This window comes from Malaclemys terrapin, chromosome 10, assembly GCF_027887155.1.
Source record: "Malaclemys terrapin pileata isolate rMalTer1 chromosome 10, rMalTer1.hap1, whole genome shotgun sequence".
NCBI classification, from domain to species: domain Eukaryota; kingdom Metazoa; phylum Chordata; order Testudines; family Emydidae; genus Malaclemys; species Malaclemys terrapin.
Genome location: NC_071514.1, coordinates 4,419,745 through 4,447,500, shown reverse-complemented (window position 1 = coordinate 4,447,500; position 27,756 = coordinate 4,419,745). Strand labels below are relative to the sequence as shown.

The 27,756-nt window shown below is 41.3% G+C and overlaps 1 protein-coding gene across 6 annotated transcripts in view; it reads left to right on the top strand.

Moving 5' to 3' along the window:
- Nucleotides 1-27,756, top strand: part of MAP2K5 (mitogen-activated protein kinase kinase 5) — a 186,708-nt gene that overhangs the window by 137,467 nt on the left and 21,485 nt on the right. For 4 of the 6 annotated variants that reach the window (XM_054041145.1, XM_054041144.1, XM_054041150.1 and 1 more), the window contains 2 exons: nt 14,675-14,736; nt 19,228-19,273. The exons of the other annotated variants lie outside the window; for them this stretch is intronic. In XM_054041145.1, coding sequence (XP_053897120.1) covers nt 14,675-14,736; nt 19,228-19,273 — 108 coding nt within the window. The remainder of the gene's footprint in view (nt 1-14,674; nt 14,737-19,227; nt 19,274-27,756) is intronic. 6 annotated transcript variants of the gene reach the window in all.

The following is a 27,756-nucleotide window of genomic DNA, read 5'->3' as shown; positions in this document are numbered from 1 at the left end:
CTCGGAATGTGCTTGGGTGTAAAGATATGGTGATTCTCCCAGTATTGACAAGTATATGTTGCAGGATCAACATGCTTTATTGGAGGGTGAGGACATGCTTACATGTCTGAGCACAGCATTGGGAGGTCATTCAACAAGCCCTGATCTGGTTCTTTGAGCTTTTCAGATTTCCCAGCACCTCCATTAATTATTACTATTTAGGTAAGGCCTTAGAGGCCCTGATTAGGGATTGGAGCCCCACTGTGCTAGGTGCTGTACATGCACGGAGCAAAAAGACAGTCTGTGTCCCAAAGAAGTTGCAACATATTCCCATACTTGTGTCTGGGGTGTCACCTGTAGATAACTTGCCTTTAGTGATTTGGTAGCACAGCAATCCCCGAATCTAAGCTCAGCGCTGTGAAAAGGAGCTACATGATGTGTTGACAGCTTCTTGCAGCTGTCACATTTTTTTCTCCAAGATCAGAGTTGTTGCTGTCTCACCTTAAGATCACTTTGGCCAGGAATCTTGGTGTGCTCCGTAAACATCACTGGGCATTGAGAAATAGAGTCACTGAGGTGTTCTAGTATTTCCTTGTTTTAACTTATTTTATGTTCCATAATATGTCACTGAACCGTCATTCTCCTACCCCAGTGGTTAAGAGTGTACTGTCCTTGTGGGCACATTAGGGTTTTATATTTCCATATGCAACTCGATTTTAAGTTTTATAAGTGCAACTGACTTTGTTTGTACCACGCTCAATTGCTAAATGGAGGTTGCATGTCAAGAACACTTCCAGCCTGTGGGAAATAGTTGAGTGAATTGGAGCTGTAGTGTTGTTTGCTTGGCAGGTTTGTATTGTTAGAGGGTCATTTAATAAGATATATAGAGTTTAGATTAGTGGTTGCATCACCTGGAGGTGCTGACTCTTGGCAGGAGAGTATCTTGGTGGGCATTTATTTAAGGGTTATTGTGTTCTAGGTCATGTGTAGTATTGTCCTTAACCGATGATGTATTTCTCTTCTCTTTGTGCTTTGTTAGGCATTCTAGACCCCTCCACCCCATATACTCTTGTTAATATACCCATTTTAATCTTGTTTGTTTAAATCTTAACTTGCTGTTTTTTCCCCTCCTCCTATTCCCTTTCCCTCAGCTCTTTGCCCGTGTTGGGGAACAATAATGGGACCCACTTACTGTGCTAATGTGTACTACTCTTTCTACATAAGGACCTCGTGAGAGATCATCTGTTTATTATCTGGTATTGTACAGCTGCTGCTGTTTTCAGTAAGTTCTTGCTAACATGGGTATTAGCGATTAGAAATGTTTAGTGTTGTAAGACTGATTATCTTGGGCCAAATGCTCCCCTCTGTTGCAGAGTATATTGAGGGGAGCAGATGAGGGGAAATAGGGGCTGAGAAGTCCTAAAACGCACAGGAGGGGGGAACAGAGCTCTGCCCCTCCCCTCCAGCTTGCAGCTGCTCTGCACAGCGTGTTTCCTCAGGAACCCGCAGATACTGAGGCAGAATTACCCACCTAGCTTAATGAGGATCATAACAGCTAGAAGTGATGATCTGTAGCTTCTCTCTCCCTCGGAACCGGTAGTGCACAGCAGTGGACCACTAGCAGCACACGGCTCCTGAATGAGTCATACTACCATGGGTATGGGGGGGAACAGCAGAGAGCAACTGGCTTTCCATATGGGTGCCTTAGGATCTGTGAGGATAGGACCCGATTTCCACAGGAATTCTCAGACTCCAAAGAGCTGGTAGGCCATATTTCCTCCCCACTGAGGAGAGAATGATGATGAACCAGAGTTGTCACAAGTTTAAACTCCTGGAATCTTTTTCTTGACTTCCTAGCTGGGACCCTTTTATGTGGAACAGGGTAATTTGGGTCCTTTTTCCCCTATAAATATGACTATCATAGAGTTGTTTAAAGAAACTTTCCTGAATTTGGGTATCCAGTGGCAGTTCAGTGCTCAACCATCCTGCCTAGGGTGGTCAAAGCGCAGGGCCTTGGAGCTTCTGTTCAGTGACCTTGCACCTAACTTGGGATGGAACTGCAGTCTGACATCTCCGTGTGACTCAGTCACGTAGAGGGGCTCCTGAGGGAGTCTCAAACCAGGTATCCCAAGTTGGCTCCAGGCTGATCAAGTGAGGAGAAGAGCTGGCTGGCATTGCTGCTGGCTGGTGGGGCTGATGCCATTCAGGGACCAGGATATTTTATCAAAAGCCTTTGAGGAGACCAATAGTTCTTCCTGGCAGAGATGTTTTTATTTGTAATTCCCTCCACTATACAAGGCCCGCATTCACCAAAGCAATTTCAGCAAGTGCTTGAGTCAATCTTTATTTATCAAAGCACTAAAGCAGTGGGACTTAGGCATGTGTCTTCACTTTAAGCACATGCATAAGTGCTTTGCAGAATAGAGGCCTACATGCTTTTGATAGTGCCGTGTTTTACTATGACTGTAACATGTTTTGTAAACTGCAGATTGATAGAGTTGAGTCTTGATGAGATTATACAGATAGGTTTCAGAGTAGCAGCCGTGTTAGTCTGTATCCGCAAAAAGAACAGGAGTACTTGTGGCACCTTAGAGACTAACAAATTTATTTGAGCATAAGCTTTCGTGGGCTACAGCCCACTTCTTCGGATGCATAGAAGAAGTGGGCTGTAGCCCATGAAAGCTTATGCTCAAATAAATTTGTTAGTCTCTAAGATGCCTCAAGTACTCCTGTTCATTATACAGATAGGTTAGAAACAGTCGTGGTGGTGTCTCATGTTGTGGTCAGTGAGAAGAGTATTACAGTTTTTGAAATGTATCCTGGGGAGACAGAAAACTGATCATGGTCTATTTTTAATGCAAGGTAAATCCTAAGAGATCAGGTTATCTCCTTTCAAAGTTCAGTATGTTGAAATTAATGCAGTTTGATTGTTTTTAACAATGGTAATGCAGAATTAGCATTAAGATCTTGATTCTTCCTAACAATCATTTGTTCTGTTGGCAATCATTATTTCTCTAGAAATATTATTATCCATTCCATCAAAATAGAAAGTAATCCAAAAGTTAATGTTCTGTTCATTTATAATTATGTTTAATTCATATATGATGTATTGATGAGCAAACTTGTTAAGTGGTCGTTCTTGTGTTACATAGGTATTCTGGATTCTTAACAAACAATGTATGTGCAGTGGCACCTGACATAAGAAAAACCCTTATTTAAAAATATTTGTGGTTGTCATGAAAATGTAAACTTTGATGATGTTTGTTTTTTAATCCATGGTGAAAAATGAAGGATCGTGGCTAATTCTGGAAAAGTTATTGTAAAGTTGAGTTTTTAACTGAAATGTTTTTAACCTAGCACAAATCAGTTATAAGACTCCTTAACTATAGCAGATCAAGAGAAGTGGTTTCTATTTCTTTCTATGAATAAGGACTGACATTTTCCTGCAGAAATTCCACATGTTGAGTAAATGATTTGAGAGGTAGTTGTAAACTCTTATGTCAATTCTTTTTGTAAGGTCTTTATTATTAATAGATGTGGTCAGGAATTTTTCACCTTTTTGTGCAAATATATCAGTTTCAACAAAACACTCTTAACAAAGGTTTCTGAGGACCCAGGAAGGGGGTGTGGGGAAGAAAGAAACATGTGCATACATGCACAGAGCCCCCCAGAATAACCAGTAGCCAATCACTTGAGATGTGGGAGAGCCAGGTTCAGTTCCTACTCAGAATCAGGTCAGTGTAGGAGATGCAAGTTCAAATCTCTGCTCTACCTGATTTGGAGCAGGGACTTGAACCTGGATCTCCCATATCTCAAGTGAGGGACCCTAGCCAGCTGCCTAGAGAGGCAATCTCTCTCTGTCCCAGTTAATATTTAACGATCTATACAAAGTGGAACAACTCCAATAGAAGAGATTGAGAGAGCCAGACTCTCGGAAGGAAAACACATTTGGAAACCTTGAGATTTTTTATGAAACCCAATTCTTGTTTTCTAGATAGGCCAAATTATTAATTATTATTTGGTGCTGCAGCTTAGTGAGGTGTATTGTATGAATGGGACACTTGTCTGATAGGGCCTTTGTATTGCAGCTATAAATAGGCATTCTAATTTAAGCACAATTCTTGTCATAGCATCTTCTCCCTTCCGTGATAGAACTTATGCTTGATGGTCCAAAAATGAGTATATAATAGTGTTAACATCAGTTCATCCAACGGCACAGCCAGTAATATAGGCAGACTGGTGCCATTTGAGTGCTGTGTATAATTTGATATTCTAACAATCAACTTTGTTCATCTGCAACTCTCAGAAATGTTGAATGGGAACACGGGGCAGTGTGGGTCAATCCCTACTGGGAAGGATACATGTCACTTGCTGTGAATGCAACCTTTCCAGCAGCATTCCAACATGAATGAGCATGGAGTTCTGCTGAAAACAGACGCTCAGTGCTTGGCTCGAGAGGTGTCCTGGTTGTGGCTCTGTGTTCCACAATTGCACAGCCACAGAATTTGATGTACAGTCCACTCCAGCCACAAAATCACGCTTCCGAAACTCTGGTTTCATTTTTTTTTTTTTCAAAAAATCATGCCTACTCATGGCAGTGAAGATAACTTGGAGACATACACAGCATGAGTCTGAATCAGTGCAGAGTTGCCTGCAGACTCCTGAAGCCATAGCTCTTAGAAGTGTATTCTGCCCCAATTCATCTCAGCAGGTTGACTCTTAAACCTAAAGATTACAATTTAAAAGCTACAGTTTTAACTATTTCACTGCTTTCAATATCAGTCTGCCTCCCAAATTCCCCAGATGTCAAAATCCCAGCTGTTCCCTGCCCAGCTGCCAAAACCTCCAGCATCCCTCCTAACAACTTCTGTGATGTGGCTGTGCATTGGCTGTACAGAAGTGTGTAGCACATTGAAAACTGTGGACAGTGTAAAATAAATTGAATTCAATAATTTAGTATCAAAATAAATAACAAGGGTCACTGCACTGATTGTAAATTATGCGTTTTCATATTTAATTTATTAAAAATCTTCAGTTTAATATTTAAATGGGACTGCCTTGAATTTCCAGTCTACTACCCAGTGTGTGTTGGGGTCCAGAATTTAGGTTCAGTTGGTCATAAAGTGCCTGGGGCCAAAGTCCTAGTGCATTCTTGTGTCCTCCTTGTTTTATCAAAACAAGAAATGCCATTGTTCTTACGGTTCAAACCTATAGCTACACTCGTCTGTGTTGTGCAGCACACCTTGAATTCTACATGAGACTTCACTGTCTAGTTAGTTCCTCAAACCTATTCTAAATGAAATATTTTTAAAATGTTAAAATGCTTGCGATGCTCCAGCCAGCCAAATGAATTTTAGGAACACATATAGATGTTTTGGGATCCATGTGGCAAATCCCAGGAGGCCAAACCTGACAGCTCTTGGCTTTCCGGCATGTCAGCTTTCCAACCATATGTCTGTTGACTTTAGGGGTGTCTGTTATATGTCCAGAGATGGATAGATGGATGAAACTTGTGCTATGGACCACATCCAATAGGCAATCCCCTGTCTTAAACAACTGCTTGGAATTATCCCCAAGCTTTCCAGGGCTATTTGGTTTGGCTCTTATTTAGTTAAAGTATCTCTATTAGGAAACCAATTGTTGTTGGTCCCATGAGTGGTTGCTTAAACCAGATTTCACTGTACTGTACCATTTGTGGTAGCAAGTGCAATAGTTAAGCTTGAGTTCTAGCTTCTAACCCCTTCTTTTTCAATAGCCGCCTCAAAGCGATTCTTTTTTGGCTGAAAGTTTCCATAGCTGGTCTCAGCACATAGGTGATTTTGTTAGTTTGTTTTTAAAAAATTCCGCTCTTCTGAGTTACGGTCAGGGCAGGGGGGGAAGCAAATTATTTTTCCTTTGTTCTAATCAGATATTTTATGTTTGCATAATGTAGAACCAGAAACATTAGAAACTTCAGACTTGCTATATCGTTTTGAATTAGACTATTCGCATGAGCACGGACTGCTTTTGTGAGTAAGGGATTGCAGCATTGGGATCGCTGCATGTTTTGCAGCTATTAGGACTTCTAAAACAGTCCGGTTTGAAGAAAATAGTTTTATTAGTTTTAGTCATGAAAGCTTAAATTTGGAAGTTCACATGTGAGAACTTTTCTATTATTTTTGGATATATGTTCTCTTCTGTTTTTTAAATCTCTTTGTTAATTCACCCCACCCCTGAAGAGAAACTAAGCTTCGCGGGACTGCAGTTTGGCTCAGGTTCAAGGAGTTTACAAGCTCCACAAACTGAAGAGCTCTGAATGTCTTCTTTTTTCCATTCATCGTGCTGGGAAATTTAAAAGCAAAAATGAGCATTAATGCAATGATAGTGTTCAAACATCCTGCATTCAAATGTCAACAGATTCCAAAATGTTAAGGCTTCCTCCTCAAAATTAACTTGCCCATAAAGCACATACTCCATGTTGTAGTTTCTATTCCTGGTTTCCTGGTCAAATGCAACCTTTTATTTATTGCTGCAGAATAGCTTTAAAACTATACAGTATGTGCAACATGACCAAATTAATGTTACAAGAGAAACAGGAACCTTTCGAGAGCTTAATTTCTCAAACTTAATGTTGCACCAATGCTCATTTTTGGATTCTTCAATCTCCATTATATAATATAGAATAGCAGCCTGCATAGGATCAATATTAAGCACAGCTTGACTTTTCCTTTATGAATCTTTTTATAGAATTTTTCTATCTATGTTGCCATCAGAAGGTAATATACAGACTGTGCATAGATTTCTATGTTTTAATCCTGAAAACTTTTATATTATGTTTCTGAAGAGAGAAGAAAGTCAAGTATCAGAATATGTGTATAAATTATGACCTATATATACATATACAAAATCCATAAATAATATGGTCCATCGTAATTTATGTCCTAGACCGATTGTACTTGTATTGAGACAGAAACTGTGACCTTACTAGTGTATGAGATTCAAAGACTTATATAGGAACAAGGTAAAACCACAGGTAGGAATTGCTGAATAATTACCTTTAGACCAACCTGAGCAAGAACCTTCCCAAGAGGGTGAGCTCATTTAATGGTTCCTAAAACTCAATCTTGTGGATGTCAATGGTCATGCTTGATTATTTGCAGCAGTGTTTTATGAAAAAGCAATAAAAATGCAGTGGGAGTATACAGAGGAAAAAGGCAACAATAAATGGTTTTAGTTTTCCAAGTGAAGTCCCTTTGGTGTGAACAGGAAGAGGCTGTGTTTCATGCTGCTGTGCCTTAGCTATTTGAAAGGGGTGTGTGTATACGTGTATCTACCCAAAACATTGCTGTGCTCTGGTAGCTTATGATCGACAAGAGACCAGCAATGAGAAGAAAAAATTCTTATGTTTGTTTTTAGAGAGAAAGCAATTACAGTTACGGTTAAAAGATTAACCTGTTTTCCAGCTAACTATACACTTATCTGCAAGGGATAAAAAAAACCTTCAGAGAGCCATATTAACAAGTACAAAGCTTGGCAAAAGGTAGAAAATGACATAATATACATTGTAGGTTATTCCTAAGGTTAGTTACTCTGTTCACCTTTCTTGCCTATGCCAAATTCTGGAGAACATTTTACAGTAGCAAATGCCTCAGGAGAAAAATGACTGAATACTTGAAATATCTAGAGTATGATTGTATGTGAGATGATATATATATTTATGCACACAAGCATATATATAATTCCTCCACCCTGCCCCTGCAAGAACTTGGGTAGTAGACAAGGCTATCCTGCTGAACAGCCAGTTCTTGCTTGATTTGAGGTGTTGAGGGTAGTCTCAGTGTTTGGGTGGATAAAACAATGGCCTTTCAACCTTGTTTCTAGTCCAGCTGGCGATCCTGAAATAAATGAGTTTACTGCCGACCCTCCAGTCCCAGCAGACAGAATTTCACACCAAAATGCCCCCACATATAATTTGTCACAATTGGCACCTACCACTAAGAAAAGAGCAAGGACTGGCCCAGCGTACAAATGTAGTCATCTTTCACCTTCCAGCTCAGGGTTGGCAGTAAAATTGGGACAGTCTAGAAATGCTCTAAATCTGGCTATCTGAGTCTCCTCCAGCCTCCGTTGTATTCTGCAAACCTTGTTACTCTTAAGAATTCACCTGTAGTCAGATTTCTGGATGAATCTTAAAACAGATTTAGTAAGAAGTCAGCATATTTTTAGGAATATTGTCTTTTTAGACATACAGCTGAATGTGGTCAATATTTCAATCCCTTGGTCACATTTAAGTAGCTTTGTAACTACAGTGGATTTATAACACACAATTGCACAGAGTTTGTTTCTGCTTAGTGTAAAATGTAGCACTTCTGAAAATCAGGCTGAGTATTTACCCACAGCTGTCTTTCTCATAATTAAATGTTGGCTAATGTGTAAAAATAAATGTGTTCTTTGAAAATTCACTTGAAAGTTGCTAAGTAGTAAAAGAAAAGCAAGACACAGTAGTAGTGCCTAAAAATTCTATAACCCTGTTCAGGTTGGTCTGGTATCCCAAAACTCTGCTCATCAGAGTGATTTATTAAGCACTGCAGATGTGCCCATTAACTACAAGAAACAAGGTCTCTGTCCAGAGGAGACTGCAATCTCAGAGCCAGGGTATATTGGGGAAACTCCGAGAAGGGGGTAACTTGGGTTTTGTTTGTTCTCTTACGTTAACTCTCCTCTCGTGGCCAGAGGGCCATGCCATCTCCTTCTGCACAAACACATGCACAGAGGAAAATCTTATATATAATAGCAGTAGCTCTGGAGCTGTGGAAAATGTCACAGAGTGGAAGGTTTAGCAGCTGAGCAAAGCCTCCTAATAGCATAGAGCCAATGGACTTGCTACGAATCTGGCCTCTGCCTTTCAGGTAGCAGGGCACTTGAGCTTGTCTCTGCACTGCTATACAGTTGGCCTCCTTCCTGGAACCATCTTGATAGCCATGCTGCCATAGCTGGTCTATGGCACAGCCCTGAAGGTGAGTAGAGGTTGTAGGTTGGAAGTTGGTCTTGAGTGTCATTAACTTGAGAATGTTTCCAAGAAGATCATGCCACCTAGAGCAGCAGCTCCCTGAATTTGTTCCTTTCCAGGTGACTATGCCAAATACATTTTTGCTCCCCTCTTTCTTTAACTTTTGGGGCTGGTTTGTATGACTACGGCCTGATCCTCAGTAGTGTTTCTATACCTGGTGAAGGTAAGGGAGTTCTGGTTGCTCAGTGCTTCTCAGACCAGAAGGAATGCTCTAGGTTTGTGTAGTGCAAGGATCGGCAACCTTTAGCCTGCAGCCCGCCAGGGTAAGCACCCTGGCGGGCCGGGCTGGTTTGTTTACCTGCCACGTCCGCAGGTTCAGTCGATCGTGGGTTCCACTGGCCGCGGATCGCTGCTCCAGGCCAATGGGGGCTGCGCGAAACTGTGCGGGCCGAGGGATGTGCTGGCCGCCACTTCCCACAGCCCCCATTGGCCTGGGACGGTGAACCGCAGCCAGTGGGAGCTGTGATCGGCCGAACCTGCGAACACGGCAGGTAAACAAATCAGGCCGGCCCGCCAGGGTGCTTATCCTGGCGGGCCACAGGCCAAAGGTTGCCGATCCCCGGTGCAGTGAATGAGGATAAAACCCAGACCTTGTAACCTCTGTGCACAGATTGAAAATGAGCATTTGAATTCTGGAGACTATGTTCATTCCTCCAAAGCCAGTCCCTCTCTCTTTAAAGAAGAGGGATTCAAAAGAGATTCTCTACGTGTAAATATTCCCATGTCTTCATTTAGATAATGCAGCTTACCTAAATGCCGTGAAAGTCGATAAGCTCTATAGCAGAGAGTTGTCACTTTATAAATTAAATATCAGGAGCAGTGTTTGAAGTTTAAAGCCCTCCCGCCTCCCTCTAGCTCAGATTTTCTGCTGCTGTGCTTTTTTCTTTATGCCTGAGCACCTTGCTGACAAGTGCTAATAACAAGATGCCAAGAATGGGTCCAGTTGGAGTTACCACCCATTAAACATTCTGAACTTGTCCTTTCGCTCATAGATTGTGCATAATTAATAATTAAACGGTTTCAGTTGTAATGGGTTGACCTTCCTGAACTGTTCATTATTCACAAGGCAAAGGCATCACTCAAACTTTTTTTTTTCCCCCACTGCCCTTCTCTGTACTCACTGTACATGCTCATTTCAGTTGTTTTTGAGAATCAGGCTGACCACGCGCTTCAAAAGCTGCCGAGACTTAAACGTTGTCCTTTTCTGTGTTAGGTCTCGCTTACATAAATGTTGTTTTGATACGTGGGCCAGTAAGGTGTTTGTGGTAACAAGATGCAGAGGAGAAAATGGCTTGTAAAGTTCTAAAGCTGATTGGCATCAGCCTCCCAGGAATGTATTTATGGCTCTATTGTTAAGCTTGTATCAACCTTCCCATGAATAAGCTGTTCTGTTTAGAAGTTGGTAATTGAGAAATAGAAATACAGAAGAACCCCGGGATTGAAGCTCTGACATATTGACCAAAGGATGCCAATTTTTACTGAAAATTGTAGAGTCCATTTTGTTGGGTTTTTTTAGTTTAAAAAGTACGTACCTCTTTCCCATCCTCATCAAAATTTCACACTGCATTCTTTTAGCCTTGTATAGAATAAGACTCTGTTCTTTGGTAGAATGAAATAAGGTTGGTCATTAGATCTCATGTGGGCAATTCACTAACATTACTCCACATGTGTGACAATATTGTCTTACGCAGAATGTGCAAAAAAAATTGAGCATGAAGACTTGGCGGGGGTTTGTGAGGCTTTGTTTTATTTTATCATATTTTCATCCCCTTGAGAGTCCACCAGTGCTTCAGTCTAGTGAACTTCAGGACACAACGTAATATGTATTTTTTTGCTTAGATTTTGTTTGACTTTTTGTTTCATATGTAACAACACAGTGGTTGCTCAAATTTCAGCAGGTAGCAACAGCAACATTTTACATATCGGGAGTAGTTTCATGTACAGAGTATTTTTAAATTTGTAACTAAGCACATAGAACAAACTCACTCTCTAAATAAAAATATTAATGTTAATATTAGTGCATGGGATGGATATGATAATCTAATGTGTGTGTTCAATCTCCAGCTACTATGATTTCAAAAATTCTGTGTATGTCAGCAAGCTCAGTGGCCAATTTTTAATGTTTTACTATGAAAGAAGTTAGGTTGATTGTCTGCTCTTTCAGCTCTTTCCGGTGGAGGCTAAGATGTGTTTCCTCCTGGCCTATCTCTTGCATGCTTGTAGATTTCAGCAGGTATTTTCAGAAGTGAAATGAAGGTGTTAATTTGATGCACTTAGCTGACTTTGGTGCAATTATGTATGTGCAGTTTAACAGAATAGAATTTCATGTCTTAAATTCAATTCATTCTCCATGCATATGTATCACTTTGGCTTGTTTGGTGTCCCAGGGAAGATAAAATGACAGCTTTAATCAAGTTGGCTAGTTGGCAATTCATTAAACTATTTTATATCATACTTTGTAATGAGGCCTTAGCTCATAGTAAGTTTTATGTGGGAATCTGTATTGAATCCCATAGCAGAATTTGAATATTCTTAATAAACCTCGTCTCAAAAAAGTGAGCTCTGACTTGCCTAAAATAATAATTTCCAAATGTCCCTTCCTGTTTGGCCCCATTGCAAACTGGACAACTCAGCATCTTTCTTCCCTGGACTCCAGGTTGTTGAGTTTTCAATACCTATGGCACACATTTTCAGAATGGTTCACAGAACATCATTACTACTTCACTTTACCAGTATGGTTTAAATTACAGTATGTACTCGGAATATTATTCTTTCATAGTGAAATTTGCTGGCCGTCTGCCTAGGGGTGGGTGTCGCCTAGTGACTTTAGTTAGGGCCTGCTCTTGCACGTTGTGGGTGTGGAGTGTTGCTCATATGAGATAAAAAGTGATGAGCTGGACAGAGGTCAGTGTTAATAGGTGTGCTACCATGTGGTCGCCAAGTTATCTGTGCCCATTAGCAGAAGTGAGCCTTAAGGACTGCTTCCGAAGCCCACGGAACTCAGTGGAAAGACTAGAGTTAAGCACCCAATTTACATGCTGAGAATCATGTAGGTTCATCCTCCACCTACTCCCCCGACTTCTTTTTATTCTAAACTTCTGAGAGTAGAGTATCACCTGGAAACTGCTGTGATTGATGTCCTCACAGCCTAGCATATAAGTGCCTAAGATAGAAGGGAGCTGGCGTGCAGTGAGTTAGAAATTTCCACTCATTGTGGATGGCTGTGCCTAGCCTGTAGCCTCGCTTGCACCCAGGTGAAGCCTCCTTTCTCGCTTGGCTGGAGCACAGCAACCTTGTGCTACTTGTCGTGCTCTGTATGAGGAGTTGCAGGACAAAGGTATTAATGATGTTGCGTTATTGAGTGCCTTGCAGTTTTTCAGTGTGGTGTTTCTTATAGTTCTGTTGATTCCTGTACCAGGGAACCCGGGAACTCTAGTTCCAGTGAAGTAGAGAGAGTCTCCAGTTGCTTCATACAATTCAGTGGATTTTCACTCCACTTTCCATAATGTAGTTTCACTCTGGTATAGGCAGATCCTGTGGTGCTACCCTCTTTGTGATTGCAGAAATTATCACCTACCAAATAGGTGTTAAGTGTTGCCTGCCCCTCCTCCTCCACTCTGGCATAAATTGATCCACGTTTGCAGTTCTCAGAAGATGAGCATTTTAGACTCCTTCTCACTTGTGCCCCAGGTGGGATTGGCAGTGCTCTCTTCTGATGGCGGGGTGGTCCCTGCACAGAACTAGCTCCCCAGAGTGCTCTGCGGGGGGTAGCTCCAGCTTCCAGGTGTCAAAGAGTTGTGTGAAATATATCCGGTGAGCGTTTCGCGCGTTATGTGCGTTTGTTCTGTTTTAATCCACCCATCCCACTTGGGAGAGGGGGCAATTACCATTTCTAAACTCAGACATGAGTATAAGTAAGCTTCTACTGGACAGCAGAAAACCCTGGAAATATGTACACCAGCCTGTCTCCACTCAGCACAAGTGCACCTGAAATTTTGCCCTGAATTTTTCATCTTACAAGTGAGTAACTTCCTAGTTTAGAGAATCACATGTAGGAAAGTTTAGAGACACTGTGTTCCCTTACGTACTCTCCAGTGGAAACCTTCCTATATTTGTCTTTTTTTTTTAAGTTTAGAAATACTAACCTTTCCCTCTTCTAGGACAAATCCAACAAGAACTAAGGTGCATGATGTCAAACATTCTCTACATTTAATAGAACTCTCTGAAAATTGTAAAGCAATGTTGGCGTCTCCTTTTACTCTTCATTTACTTTTGATTTAATTGTATTTTCCAGCAGTTTCCAATTGTTTGGATTGGAAACGAAACCTTAATAAGAGTTCTGGTTAATTTTCTGTCTTGTAATTACCTATCTCATTTTTCTGATAATTGGCCACAGCAATTATATGTATATTTACTAATCACATAGGAGGCTCTGCAGTTGTATCTATCTGCCACCATTGATAATGACACACACATTGCAGAGGTGCTTTTATCATCATCTTTTTTCCACTACATCAAAGCTATTTCCTCGCATTCTCAATAATGAATACATGCATGCATTTGACACAGTTGTGTGCTAGAGAAATTGTTTGGCTCCCACCAAATGCTGCACGCTCTGAGTTTCTTGCCTGCAGCGCTGGAAGGTTGTATGTAATGATATATTGCTCATCCAAATGGCCAAAGCACTCCAAAGCACAGTGAGATTAAAATAAGTCATTCCTTTGTTAATTTAAATAGGTGCATGTATCATACTTTGCAGGGTACTTTGTGTAGGGATGTCAGGAAGGAAAAAAGCCGCCGAAAGGTATTTTTAATAGCAAATGAGAATAGATGAGAATGGAGTCATTTGCAGCTGCCTGTTTTATGTGGCTCTCTTGTTCCAACTGTAGGTCTAATGAGATGACACTGTTAAAGTACTCTGCAGTGTAATTTCATTACATCCTGAGCTGTTACACTATAAACACAGTGGAGCGCTCTGTCATTCTTGGAAAAACTCCTAAATTCGTAAAGCCCTCCTTTGCAAATGGTAATGTTATTTGCTCTCGGTGTAGTTTTTTTCTTGTGCTCTTAATTTATTTGCTTTCATAAATACTTGGTAGTTAATTTAGCGAGGCTGGCAAATCTTCCGTTATAATTTCCTTTATTTCTTGTAAGAATTTTTCTTTTAAACCTAGCAAGAGCTATGCATAGTCGGACAGCTCTGAAATGAATAAGTGTAAGTAAACATGAGTGTAAATAAAAAGTGAATTCGGTGAAAGAAACAAAGGTCAACACAAGAATAATTTCACAGCTCTTCGTTAATTACAAGGCCATTTGTGTGTTACTTAAATAATCATTAATTTCTCATTTACACTTTCCCTACCTTCCTTTCTACCCTGTGGCTATCATTGTCCTTTTTTCACCTCTCCTCGGTGTTTTTCCCCATGTTTCTACCCATTGGGTAATACTCATTACTTTAAATTCCGTGTTTTACAACACATGTTCAGAAGAATTTGTACCTTTTTCTCTGTGTGAGATGGGGCATTGTTGCTTACTCCGTTTTTAATGGTATATATTGCTTCCCTTTTTAAAAATTGTCCTCACTTCTTCTGACTCTTTCTTCCTTCCCTTCTCCCTCCCTCCCCCCAAATATCAAACCAATCCCAGGAATCGCCAGTCCTTCCGGTTGGGGAGTTCTCTGAGCCATTTGTACACTTCATCACTCAATGGTAAGCTCAGTTGGCAAACATGCCATGCCCTCAATGTAAATGATACATGCCATTAACTCTGCAGCTCCATGAGACCTTATGGCTTCCCCTGCATCCTTTCTGAGGCGAGAGGGACTCGGGGGCCTTGGGCAGACGGGGCAGCAAAGCTGAGCAAACTGTTTAAATTATGTAAACGTTATTTACACGAAGGGTCGTAAAAGTACGGTACTTAAGAGGGCTTTTCCTGTTTTAATAAACTGCTATGAATCTGGGTGCGTTCTTGTGCACAGAGACTATTTTAAGAATTCAATTGGGAGGGTTGGGGGAAAGAGAGAATCATATTTATAACTTCATTATTCAGAGCTGCTTGTATTATTACTCATAAAACTGCCTCAATGTTTAGAAAGGTAAACAATGTCCTTGATTAATTCATTGGCTTTCCAGTAAGTAATTTTTATTTGGAGTCATATTTTAAAGTACACCATAGGGCTGAATAGTTCAGCGGAAGGCACTTTAAATTTCAGAGAGAGGGGAGAAAATATTGTTGAAAGAATAAATTTCCTAAGCAACAAAAGGTTAAAGCTCTAAGTACAATTCATTGTAACAAACAGGAGAGAGGAAATGCTTATTGGTTTTGTTTTTTTTAATGTCTCATTTACAGAGGAAGCAGCTATTTAAGTAATAAAATGAAGGCAGAATAACTGACATTGAACTTTGCATAAATGTGATGCTTTTGACTAAGATGTTCCCATTTATTAAAATGCACTGTCTGGGCCAGCTGGCCAGCTGGTGTAAATTAGCAGCACCAATGGAGTCAGTGTAATCAATGGAGCTATGCCAGTTTCTGCCAGCCGAGAATCTGGCCCTGCAGCAGTGTTTAGGAAAGGAATGCTTTAGGAATCTTTCCCAGTGAAGCCAGTGAGGTTAAAGGCACGGAGCCCCACACAGGATCAGGCCCATGGCTGTCGGCGATGTAGTAGATTGTGCTTTAAAACATTTCAAGTTCTCTAGCACATCTTAGGGCAAATGAGCCAAAAACTATGCAAATAAAATGAATATTCAGATAGTTTAATACATTATGTATGAAACAATTCCAAGAAACTCTCTCTCAAGATTCCCATAGTGTGTGGCAAGTGGTATTGAAAATGAAGAATATACAGTATGATTTATCCGTTAATTAAAATAATAAATACACAGTTTGTGTTTATCTAATACAGGCCCCATTTTTGATGGATACAATTTACGGCAGACCACAATGTTCAGTGATTTTACAGCATAACTAACTGATATGCAGGAGGCTGCACCTTTCTATCCCTTCCAAAAAAAGTAATTAGATGTTGCATAAAAAATATTATTGAGAAAGAAGGAGGGCTAACCTGTGTTAAAATTTCCACAGATGTCAAGAAACATGAATGATGGTGGATAATAGCCTGGTTTTCCCAAGAGATACAGCTACTTTGGAATATCAGATTAGGACTGTTACCCACCCACGATTCAGACAGCTTGCATTACTTGCTAATGTGTGCATTATCTGAGGTGCATGTGGTTATAAGGAAGGCAAATTGTCCTTTGAATCATTAATGGTACTATGGCCCCTATTTACTACAAGAATATTTACATTTTTTTAGATATAGTTGAATATTCACCTGTACCGTATGCAGCTTATAGCACGAGGTATTATTGTTCAAAAAATTACGTTGTATACCATTTTAGCAATTGACTTCTATAAGTATTAGACACATCAAGTGAGGAGCACATCAGACTTGGACTTTATGCCAGTTACACCATAAACTCTGGCTGTTTGGATGTAATCCAATTAGTCAGTAAGCAGCTTCTGATGGTCATCTCAGTGCCATGTTATAGTGCTCCTTCCTGCGGCTAAACTCAGCCTACAAAAGCTGATTGCACCTGTTGCATACAAAACTAGAAAAACAACAAAGAGTCTGGTGGCACCTTAAAGACTAACAGATTTATTTGGGCATAAGCTTTCGTGAGTAAAAACCTCACTTCTTCGGATGCATAGAGTGAAAGCTACAGATGCAGGCATTATATACAGACACATGGAGAGCAGGGAGTTACTTCACAAGTGGCGAACCAGTGTTGACAAGGCCAATTCAATCAGGGTGGATGTAGTCCACTCCCAATAATAGATGAGGAGGTGTCAATTCCAGGAGAGGAAAAGCTGCTTCTGTAGTGAGCCAGCCACTCCCAATCCCTATTCAAGCCCAGATTAATGGTGTTGAATTTGCAAATGAATTTTAGTTCTGCTGTTTCTCTTTGAAGTCTGTTTCTGAAGTTTTTTTGTTCAATGACAGTGACTTTTAAATCTGTGATAGAATGACCAGGAAGATTGAAGTGTTCACTTACTGGCTTGTGTATGTTACCATTCCTGATGTCCGATTTGTGTCCATTTATTCTTTTGCGGAGGGACTGTCCGGTTTGGCCAATGTACATGGCAGAGGGGCATTGCTGGCACATGATGGCATATATGACATTAGTGGATGTGCAGGTGAATGAGCCCCTGATGGTGTGGCTGATGTGGTTGGGTCCTCTGATGCTGTTGCCAGAGTAGATATGGGGACAGAGTAGGCAACGAGGTTTGCTACAGGGATAGGTTCCTGGGTTGGTGTTTCTGTGGTGTGGTGTGTAGTTGCTGGTGAGTATTTGCTTCAGGTTGGGGGGTTGTCTGTAAGCAAGGACTGGCCTGCCTCCCAAGGTCTGTGAGAGTGAGGGATCATTTTCCAGGATAGGTTGTAGGTCGTGGATAATGCGCTGGAGAGGTTTTAGCTGGGGGCTGTATGTGATGGCCAGTGGTGTTCTGTTATTGTCCTTGTTGGGCCTGTCCTGTAGTAGGTGATTTCTGGGTACCCGTCTTGCTCTGTCAATCTGTTTCCTCACTTCCCCAGGTGGGTATTGTAGTTTTACGAATGCTTGATAAAGATCTTGTAGGTGTTTGTCTCTGTCTGAGGGGTTGGAGCAAATTCGGTTGTATCTTAGGGCTTGGCTGTAGACAATGGATCGTATGATGTGTCTTGGATGGAAGCTGGAGGCATGTAGGTACGTATAGCGGTCAGTAGGTTTCCGGTATAGGGTGGTGTTTATGTGACCATCACTTATTTGTACTGGGCTCATTCACCTGCACATCCACTAATGTCATATATGCCATCATGTGCCAGCAATGCCCCTCTGCCATGTACATTGGCCAAACCGGACAGTCCCTCCGCAAAAGAATAAATGGACACAAATCGGACATCAGGAATGGTAACATACACAAGCCAGTAAGTGAACACTTCAATCTTCCTGGTCATTCTATCACAGATTTAAAAGTCACTGTCATTGAACAAAAAAACTTCAGAAACAGACTTCAAAGAGAAACAGCAGAACTAAAATTCATTTGCAAATTCAACACCATTAATCTGGGCTTGAATAGGGATTGGGAGTGGCTGGCTCACTACAGAAGCAGCTTTTCCTCTCCTGGAATTGACACCTCCTCATCTATTATTGGGAGTGGACTACATCCACCCTGATTGAATTGGCCTTGTCAACACTGGTTCGCCACTTGTGAAGTAACTCCCTGCTCTCCATGTGTCTGTATATAATGCCTGCATCTGTAGCTTTCACTCTATGCATCCGAAGAAGTGAGGTTTTTACTCACGAAAGCTTATGCCCAAATAAATCTGTTAGTCTTTAAGGTGCCACCAGACTCTTTGTTGTTTTTGTAGATACAGACTAACACGGCTACCCCCTGATACTATACAAAACTAGGACTATTTGGATGAGAAACTTGATCTAATAAACCGCTTAATGCTCCATAACGAACTATCAGCCTGCAAAGCAGTGGAAATAAGTGTAAAAAAATTAAGGGGGACACTCCAGGACGACATCATGCAACCCTATAGCTGTTTAGTGTTAAAAATTAAATTTCCCACCTGTGTGTATTCTTCTTCTGTCCAGCTACATCATAATGTCAAAATGAGAAAAAATTTACCATGATTTCTCAGTTGATTCGTTTATACTGATCACTATATTTAAAGGAATCCCCAGTAACAAGGACCCCCAAATTAATTTAGAAAATAATTGGTTCCAGACATAGTAAGAGAACGTTCTTTGGAAGTTTGTGGTAGATCTGACCAGCTTTCAGAAGTGATAAAAATGACCCATCACATTACAATCTTGAAATCTTGAAATGCTCAGACACTATAACAAGACAAGTAGAAAATTGGTCCATCTTCTACAGAATCTTCTCATCAGCAATTGAATACATAACAGTTTTATTAAGGATGCAGTAACACTGTATGGAATCAAAAGCTGAAAAAAGAGGAAAGAAATTGATTAACATTTTGGGTGCTCTTAGGAGCCATGTCTTCAGTTTGTACTTGATAAAGTTAAGAAGTACATTGAAATTCTAGGCATGATCTGCCTGTGTTTAAAGGAAGAAGTCTTCAGTATTTAAGCATGTGAAATAAATGAACAGTTGTTTATATATAACCATTTCACTTTTATGATACATAGCATGAGAAAGCAACCAAAGGAAAGGCCAGCACCTGAAGACTTAATGGTAAGTGGAACTCTGTAATGTATATTGAAGTATATCTGTTTTTCTCACCAGTACTTGCAAAGTTAAATATAAACTTTGTCTCTACATTGTGCAGCAACAATATATTTGCAAAGCGCACACAGAAACCAAGGAGGGGTCGACCTAAGATACGCAACTTCAGCTACGTGAATAGCATAGCTGAAATCGGCGTATCTTAGGTCGATTTACCTGGCCGTGAGGACGGTGGCAAGTCGACCGTTGCCACTCCCCCGTCGACTCCGCTTCTGCCTCTCGCCACGGTGGAGTTCCGGAGTCGACGGCAGAGCGATCAGGGATCAATTTTATCCCGTCTACACTAGATCGATCACTACCTGCCGAGTTTTGCCATTGACTTGAGTGGGGCCAGGATTTCACCCCAAGGTTAGCAAGTTTACTGCATTTGGTGGGTGGAATCTTTGCTCCATTGACATCAGTGGCAAAACTCCCATTGACTTCAGTGCAATCAGGAATTCACCTGATCTTTTCTTGGGACTTCCATGCAGGTATCAATTTCAGTCAAAACCATTCTGAAGCTAAATGCAAAGGTCTTTCAGTTTGCCTGTTCAGGGATTACAATTTAATGTCAGTCATTCTTTGTCATCATTTTACCACTCAGAACCTTTCAAAACCTGAAGATTGAAAACAGAGGATATGTTCAATGTATTACAGCGTTAATGAAATCCTATAGGAAATTCCTGTTGTCACTGTTTTAGTTTATATTCTAGAATGAAATTAGAATGGCTGTAGAGGATCAAGTTCATATGTATCTTTTCTCAGAAAGGCTTCCAGTGTCTTGTTTTCAGCTCAGAGGCAGCTTTCTTTGCTTGTAAATGGCATTTTTTAGTCAAGCAGTAATAGGAGGAGAGCTGTTCCCAAACAATTCCCAAGTGGTCATTTGTTTAATGCAGAATGTTGATTTGACAATGCACAAGCTGTTAGAATAATGGTAGTATCTAGCATTAGTAAACAATAATTATAGTCCACTCCTACTAATGTTTCACACACCATTCCCTGTCTTTAAAGCGTTATTATGTTGCTTATCACTGCCAGATGTACTTTGTAGATTTATATAAATGATGATGTTTTTTCATTCTTTGCATTGCATACTTAAGGATAACTTTAAGCGACAGTAACAAGATAACAAAATATACGTGTAACTTACCTCCTTTCTTTCTTACATGCTGTGAACGGGGGGCATTGCAGCTGTTCTCCGTTAGAGACTTACCTCTAAAATTACCCTTTGAGGCAGATAGCTCAGAATTCAGTCTTGTCATAGTGTAGGCCCTGCTCAACAAAGCATTTAACTGTGTACCTAATTTTTAACCATATTAACGTCAATGGATCTACTCACATGCTTAAGTTAGGCACACACTTACCTTGCTCAATTAGGGCCTTAAAATTCACCAAAACCCCCTCCACTTTGCATCAGTATGTGTTTGTTATCAAGGATTTAGACAGCCTTATTTTGTCTTTTTTTTTTTTATTAACTTTTGATGGTTGGAAAATTCTTGCAGTTAGTCACATCTGAGAAAACTTGGAACAGGTTCTAGAGATGGAGACACATTTACCTTGTGCATTATTATGCTATGGCTGGATAGCTTAGCTATTAAAACAACGGAATAGGGTTTCATAAAACCTATATCTGTTTGTAAATGCATGTTTCAATGATGCAATAAGGCCTGCCACTTATAAATAAAACATCTGCAGATCTCACGTACACCCATAAGTATATATGTATGTATTTGTAAGCAATAACACCACTCCAGGGTGTAGAGTCATAAAAATGAGGCCAAAGGGTGAGTGCCTATCGTACTGGGGAAGTGCATATATATATATCTTTACAACTACATGCCCTGGAGTATGTTGTTCCTCTTTTAAAATGGTATTTTTAAAATAATTTTAGAAGAGTAGCTATTGGGGAAAATAACTTACTACTTTAAAAAAAAAAATCTTTTAGTACTCAACATTTCCCCCTCATACTGCTCTCTGTTTAATTAGAAATGGACATATAGCCATTAAATACACTACACACAGAGCTGGCCTGATGGTTAAATGAAAGAGCAGCCCCCCTCCCTGCCCCCCAACATGGCAAATGGTATTTGTGACTCAGCTTGATTCCCCACTCCTAGCCTGACAGGGCTGAGAACCGCCCCATGCTGTTCTGCAGCAAGCTCTGACACCAGCTTGGGGACCGCTCTCCAGAGCAAGTCACAGCCAGCCTTTGGGCTGAAAGACAGTCTAGCCTAGTGCAAAGTTTTGGAGGGCTGTTGATGGGAAAAGAGAAATAGGAAGGATGTAGGGGTACAGAGGAGAGAGAATCAGAGTCCTTCTTGCCCTACACAAGAGAATAATCCCATTAAGATTAAAGAAGTGAAGTCATTAGGACTGTTTGCTTGAGTAAAGTGAGCAGCATTTGACCCTAAATCTTCAGATTGCTTTCAGCATAATGGCTCTTTCCACTGGTCCTGAAGCATACAAACTCCCTGCATACTGTGAAGTTTCTTGGGTTGGGTTGGTGAGAAGGTGGGCTTTGTAAGAAAGGCATCCATTTTCAGGTATGGGGTTTTTTTTTTTTTTTGTTAAGGTTTCACCAAAAAAGTCAAATCTCTCTGGGGTGGAGTAACATACTGCAGCCTATTGGTGTAGACAAAAAGGGTCCATCTCTACCGCAGATGGAGATGCGATTGCTGCGTGGGTAGGCGACCTACCTTTCATCTAGCTACGTGCATAGCACTGGCAGCCTCTAGCACAGGTCTGTAATCATACTATGTTCCCAGGATCCCCACTGGGATTGTACCGGGGTGGCTAGCCCACACTGCCATGTCCTCACTACCACTGTTACCTGCACCAGCTAAATTAAAGCCAGCATGGGTATAACTACCCAGGCTACAATCACACCTTCCTGTGGTGTAGATGTACCCAAAGAGTGTTGGGTTCAAACGGTAGCTCAGCTGATCGTGTGAATCCTGTAGTACGTTAATTTTAAGTAAAATAAAACAGAAGTTCGTTTTGAGGAAAATACTAATCTTTTATGGACACACTGATACCAGGGAAGTTAATGGCTTTTTTTTTTTTGCTTTGGCAGCCCGGTCCGCAGCTCCAGCTCCCCATGCTCCGCCAGTCCCAGCCCCGCCCTGCAGGGGCATGGACCCTGGCCCGGGGGGGCAGGAACTAGCGATCCCCGCCGCTCACTGTGTCGCCGGGCTCCCTGGGACGCACCGCTCCCCACCGCCTGCACCGGCTTCCGCCTCCCATGCTGCTCTGAACCCAGCCCAGCCGAGCCGCCTTTAAAGGAGCGGCTGAGCCAGCACCTCTTGCAGCCCCCGGGGGCTCTGCCCGGCCAGGAAAGGCACCCCAAGGCCGGAGGGGGGAGCCCCTCTCGCCCGGCTGCAAGGTGCCACCCTTCACCCCCCCTGCGAGCTGCCACCCTTTTTTTTTTTTTTTTTTTGCTTGGGGCAGCAAAAAAGCTAGAGCTGGCCCTGCTTGGAACCGCTGGTCTTGAGTCAGATTGTTTCTTTAAACCATAATCCATGTGCAAAGAAATTTTCCAAGGTAGAGCCTCTGCCAGTCCAGAGTGACGCACTAGAGGGTTCCCTCTCTGCACAACTGAATATATAGCAGTGACTCTCGAAAGTTCTCAAGTAATGCACGGACCAGGGGTGCCGAAACAGGGCAAACCAGGGGGCCATGTCCCCATCGCTTTTTACCAGCCATAAGGATGAGTGATGAGGAGTAGGGGGCAGAGAGGAGTGAGCAGGGGCGGGGCCTTGGGGGGGGGGGGATGGCACAGGGCCTCAGGGAAGAGGACAGTGTGAGGGTACGGCCAAAGTCCAGGCACCAGGGTCCCCCCTTTTAGGGACCTTCCATCGCCTTAGCATGGATATCCCAAAAGAAGCCATATAATTCCATTTAATGGCCTCTACCAAGCACAATTGGAAGAAATTTTGCATGATCTCTCTGCCTTTTTCCTCAATTTTTCTCGGATTAGGGGCACTGGGACCAATTTTGTTGTTGTTGTTGTAATAATGTTCTCTTCTGTCTTATTTTGCATGTCCCATCCTCAAAATCAGGTTGACTCGTTATTATTGCATGTGGGAACCCATGTCACCATAGCAACCAGAGATCTGCCAGTTGGGGGTGCTGTATGGCTGCCCCATTATGTTTCTTATCAGCCAGAGGAATCAAGTGTGTCCTATAATATACTATCTATCTATCTAAATACATCAATAGACATCATCACTGTAGCATCCCCCCAGCTCCAGCATGCTTTTAACTCCTTGGTGCTGACAGAAGAAGACTGAGGAAAGAACCACCATCCCAAAGATCTCCTATCAAGCAATAATGGCTTATGGGTATATCTACCTGGCAATTAAACATCCACTGCTCTCCCATGTCAGTTGACTCAGGCTTGCAGGACTTGGGCTGCGGGGCTCCTTAACTACAATGTAGACATTTGGCAGGCCCCTGGGATCCTCCCATCTTTATATACCATGTATACAATCTTTTACCAAAACAACCTTCAAATTTTGGATCTTTTCTTGAACACAATATTCTGTTTTCTTTCTCTTTCTACTACCGTTGTTCTCCTCTTAGGACTGCAGATTGCTGGATGTTCTCCACTGGAGAATGGGCACTTTTTTCCCTACCTGTAACTTGGCCATCTCCTAAGAATGTACCAACAGGCTGAAGACTCCATTCCCTTTCTTGCTTTCTTGTTCTGTGTGCATTGTGATTTACAGAGCGGATGCACTTAGACTTTGGGAGCTTGGAAAGTTATGTGGTTAAAATAGCTCCTCTTGAGATATCTTGGTGCCAGTCAAGAACTTACCAGAGCAGCTGCTTCACCGCCTATTGTGGGCCAACCCAGTCCAATAGTCTAGAACTCCAGATGGGTGGCTTAATTCTGGCAATTCAGTGGGTGCTCTCATAGGAGAAGATGAGTTTAGCACTAGAACAAAATTGTTCTGTCATAACTGTACTTAATAATCATGGTTCATAAAGCTGCTGTTAATTCAGTTATGATTTTAAAGTGAATCCTTTTTATATGAAACCTAAATTGTAAAGTTCTGACAACGTATGCTCATTAAATATCCCGTGACACTTTTCACTAGAGTTGAAGAGGTGTTGGTTCCTCATAGCCTCTCCAAATTCCCATTATTTTGCCTACCTGAAATTCCCATTGTAGGGTCTGTTGGTAATCTTCACTTCCTCACCTAATCTGTAGTGGTGGTTTGCACTGTTAATACAGTTTTTGTGTTACACCACAGTGGTGGGGTAAGTGATACAGAGGGTATGGGTGAATTTTCATCCAATTGACATCAATGGGGCCAGATTTAAACCTAAAAAATGTTTTGAGTGAAATGTACTCACCAGGATGAAAGCAGTAACATGTAATCATCCTTAGCACCAAACAAAATATGAGTTGATATTTTGTACTATATACACATAAGCTAGCACCAAACAAAATATGAGTTGATATTTTGTACTATATACACATAAGCTGTGCTGAATGTCAGCATTTTGCAGCCAATTCCATATAATTTAAGGCTGAGATCCTCTTCTGATCCCTAAATTGTTAAATGCATTTCAAAAGCCAACTAACAATGCCAACTAACAAGGTATATCAGATCCAACCCAGTGTAATTCCGTTGAAATCAGTGGAGTTACACCAAGGATGGATTTGACCTATCTTGTCAGGTTGCTGGAGCACTTTATTTTTCAGATTTCTTGGAAAACGTCAGGCCAAAGTAGAGGCTGCATGAAATTCCTATACAAAGTCAGACTCTTCAGTACCACGTATTCTCTTGTATAAGCGAACACTGAATTTCCCTCACAAACAACTAACATAAATTAATGCCCTATGGTTAGGGCCCTACCAAATTCACAGCTATGAAAAACGCGTCACAGACTGTGAAATCTGGTCTTTTGTGTGCTTTTACCCTCTACTATACAGATTTCACGGGGGAGACCAGCGTTTCTCAAATTGGGGGTCCTGACCCAAAAGGGAGTTGCAGGGAGGGTCACAAGGTTATTTTAGGGGGGTTGCAATATTGCCACCTTTGATTCTGCGCTGCCTTCAGATCTGGGGGGCTGGAGAGTGGTGGCTGTTGGCCGGGTGCCCAGCTCTGAAGGCAGCGCCCCGCCAGCAGCAGCACAGAATTGAGGGTGGCAATACCATACCATGCCACCCTTACTTCTGTGCTGCTGCCTTCGGAGCTGGGCGGTCGGAGAGTGGTGGCTGCTGACTGAAGACCCAGCTCTGCAGGCAGCAATGCAGAAGTAAGGGTGGCAATACCATACCAGGCCATCCTTCCTTCCTTCTGCGCTGCTGCTGGCAGCGGTTCTGCCTTCAGAGCTGGGCTCCTGGCCAGCAGCAGCCACTCTTCAGCTGCCCAGCTTGGAAGGCAATAATGTTGCAATCCCCCAACAACTCCTTTATGGGCCAGGACCCCTACAATTACCACTCCATGAAATTTCAGAGTTAAATAGCTGAAATCATTAAATTTACGATTTTTAAAGTCCTATGACTGTGAAATTGACCAAAATGGACTGTGAATTTGATAGGGCCCTACCTGTGGTTAAGCTCAGCCAGTGTGCCTTTTCTTTAGCCCACCCACCAAGCAAAAACAATTTTTTGCCTTGAATTTATGGCATCAGTTTCTTAGTTTATATAGGAACATATGCAGTAATTTAATTATTTTAAAGTATTTCAAATTAACAAACTTCTCATGGAGGGGAAAAAAAAGTCATTTCAGTGAGCTATGAGAAAGGTCTTCCTTCCTAGGAGAGGAATGATCTTTATAATTCACCAGTGGATACTCTCAGCTGCATTCTTACTATGTCTGTTCTTTTATCTCTAACACGCTCTTTCTTTGAGTGTGTGTGAGTCCATATACAGATACAGACATGGAGTCAGATTAAACAAAACACACATGCTGCTTCAACATAGCAGAAGTCTGCGCAAGATATTGAAATACCCCTAACAAACAATTATTCTGTGCAAGGGAGAAAAAGAGAGCCTAGTTTTAATAAAATGGGAGATTGGCTTGCTTTTTTTCATTTAAAATATAAATCTATCTAGGGTTTCAAGGCTGACGCTGCCTGGAATGGATACACGTTTATAAGATAGTCGGGTGAGGTTATGCAGGTACAGTTTGAACCGCATACATGTACTGTACATGTGGGTATGTATTCACTCACTGATTTGGCTTAGGATGCTGTCGGTGCATTTACGGTATTTTTCAGAAGCTTTCCATTTCTAAGCTCTATTTAATGGAATCTATGCATAGTAAGTAATCAGGTCAGAGAGAAGCAGCATCCCCTGTTTGAGATCAATCGCTGGCTAATACTTTATCTAGGCCACTTTATTATCTCATGCTGATTCCATTCCCATTCTCCTCCTCCTTTGTAGCATGCACTTCAGCTGTGGTAAAAGTACGTATCGCATACATATTAAAAACATATACCCATTCTATCTGTATGTAAATGTGTGAGACACAGCTGGATATTGCAGGAGTTTGATTTACTAATAGTTATTATCTGTTCTAGCTGCTCAGTGGCAAAGAGAGTTTCAGAAAACAAGCTAGCGCAGAAATTGTCTTTATGATATCACTATTCTGCCTTAGTGATTGTTTAAAATCTTTCTCTTCTTTGGCTGTGAGGGTGGCCTTATGTTTTGCAGATTCCATGCACTTTTCAGAGCATGCAAGCAGAACTGTAGAATTTTCTTGTCGGGTTTACCACTAATGCACTATGGAATTATGCTATGCCTCAGATGATTATTTTTGAATGTAAGTGATTTTACTGAATAGAATGAGATTTGAGATACCAAAAGCCATGTAGGTAGCAGTTATTTCTTCGCATTTTACTTGGGGTGCATAAAAGGGTATATCCATGATGATGGAGTTCAGATTTCTCAAAGGCGGCTCTGGTAGATAGGTGCAGAGTTTTTGGCTAGGAAACAATCCGCTGTTGCAGCAAAATCAATTTAAACTTTTACATTGAATTCACTTTACATAAATATGTTAATTTTTGTTTAGGTCTTTTAGTTAAAATGCTCACTTGCGGCTTTTTTCTCCCCCCCCTTTTTTTTTTTAAACCAGTCCAAGCAATATAGATTGTAGGATCATTTCCATTTATTTTTTGTGCTGGTACTTTGATTAGTAGGGATTAATGGTAAATTATATATTTTGTATAAATAAAAATATTAACTACTGAAAATCAAGTCTTTCCTGAAATTTTGGAAGCCTCTCACAGTCTTAAGTTTAACAAACAATCCCTCTCTCACAATTTCAGGGTAATAACCAGAACTGGCTGTCTGGTCTCCTGAGGTGCAGTTAATATTTTTCAGATTGATAATTTGCTTTTATAATTTATTAAGTTTTCTTAAGGTCATTGAAATGTGAACTCTCTGGAACAGATGCTGCTTTGCTTATATTTCCCCAAATACAGTAGATTGAAAAATG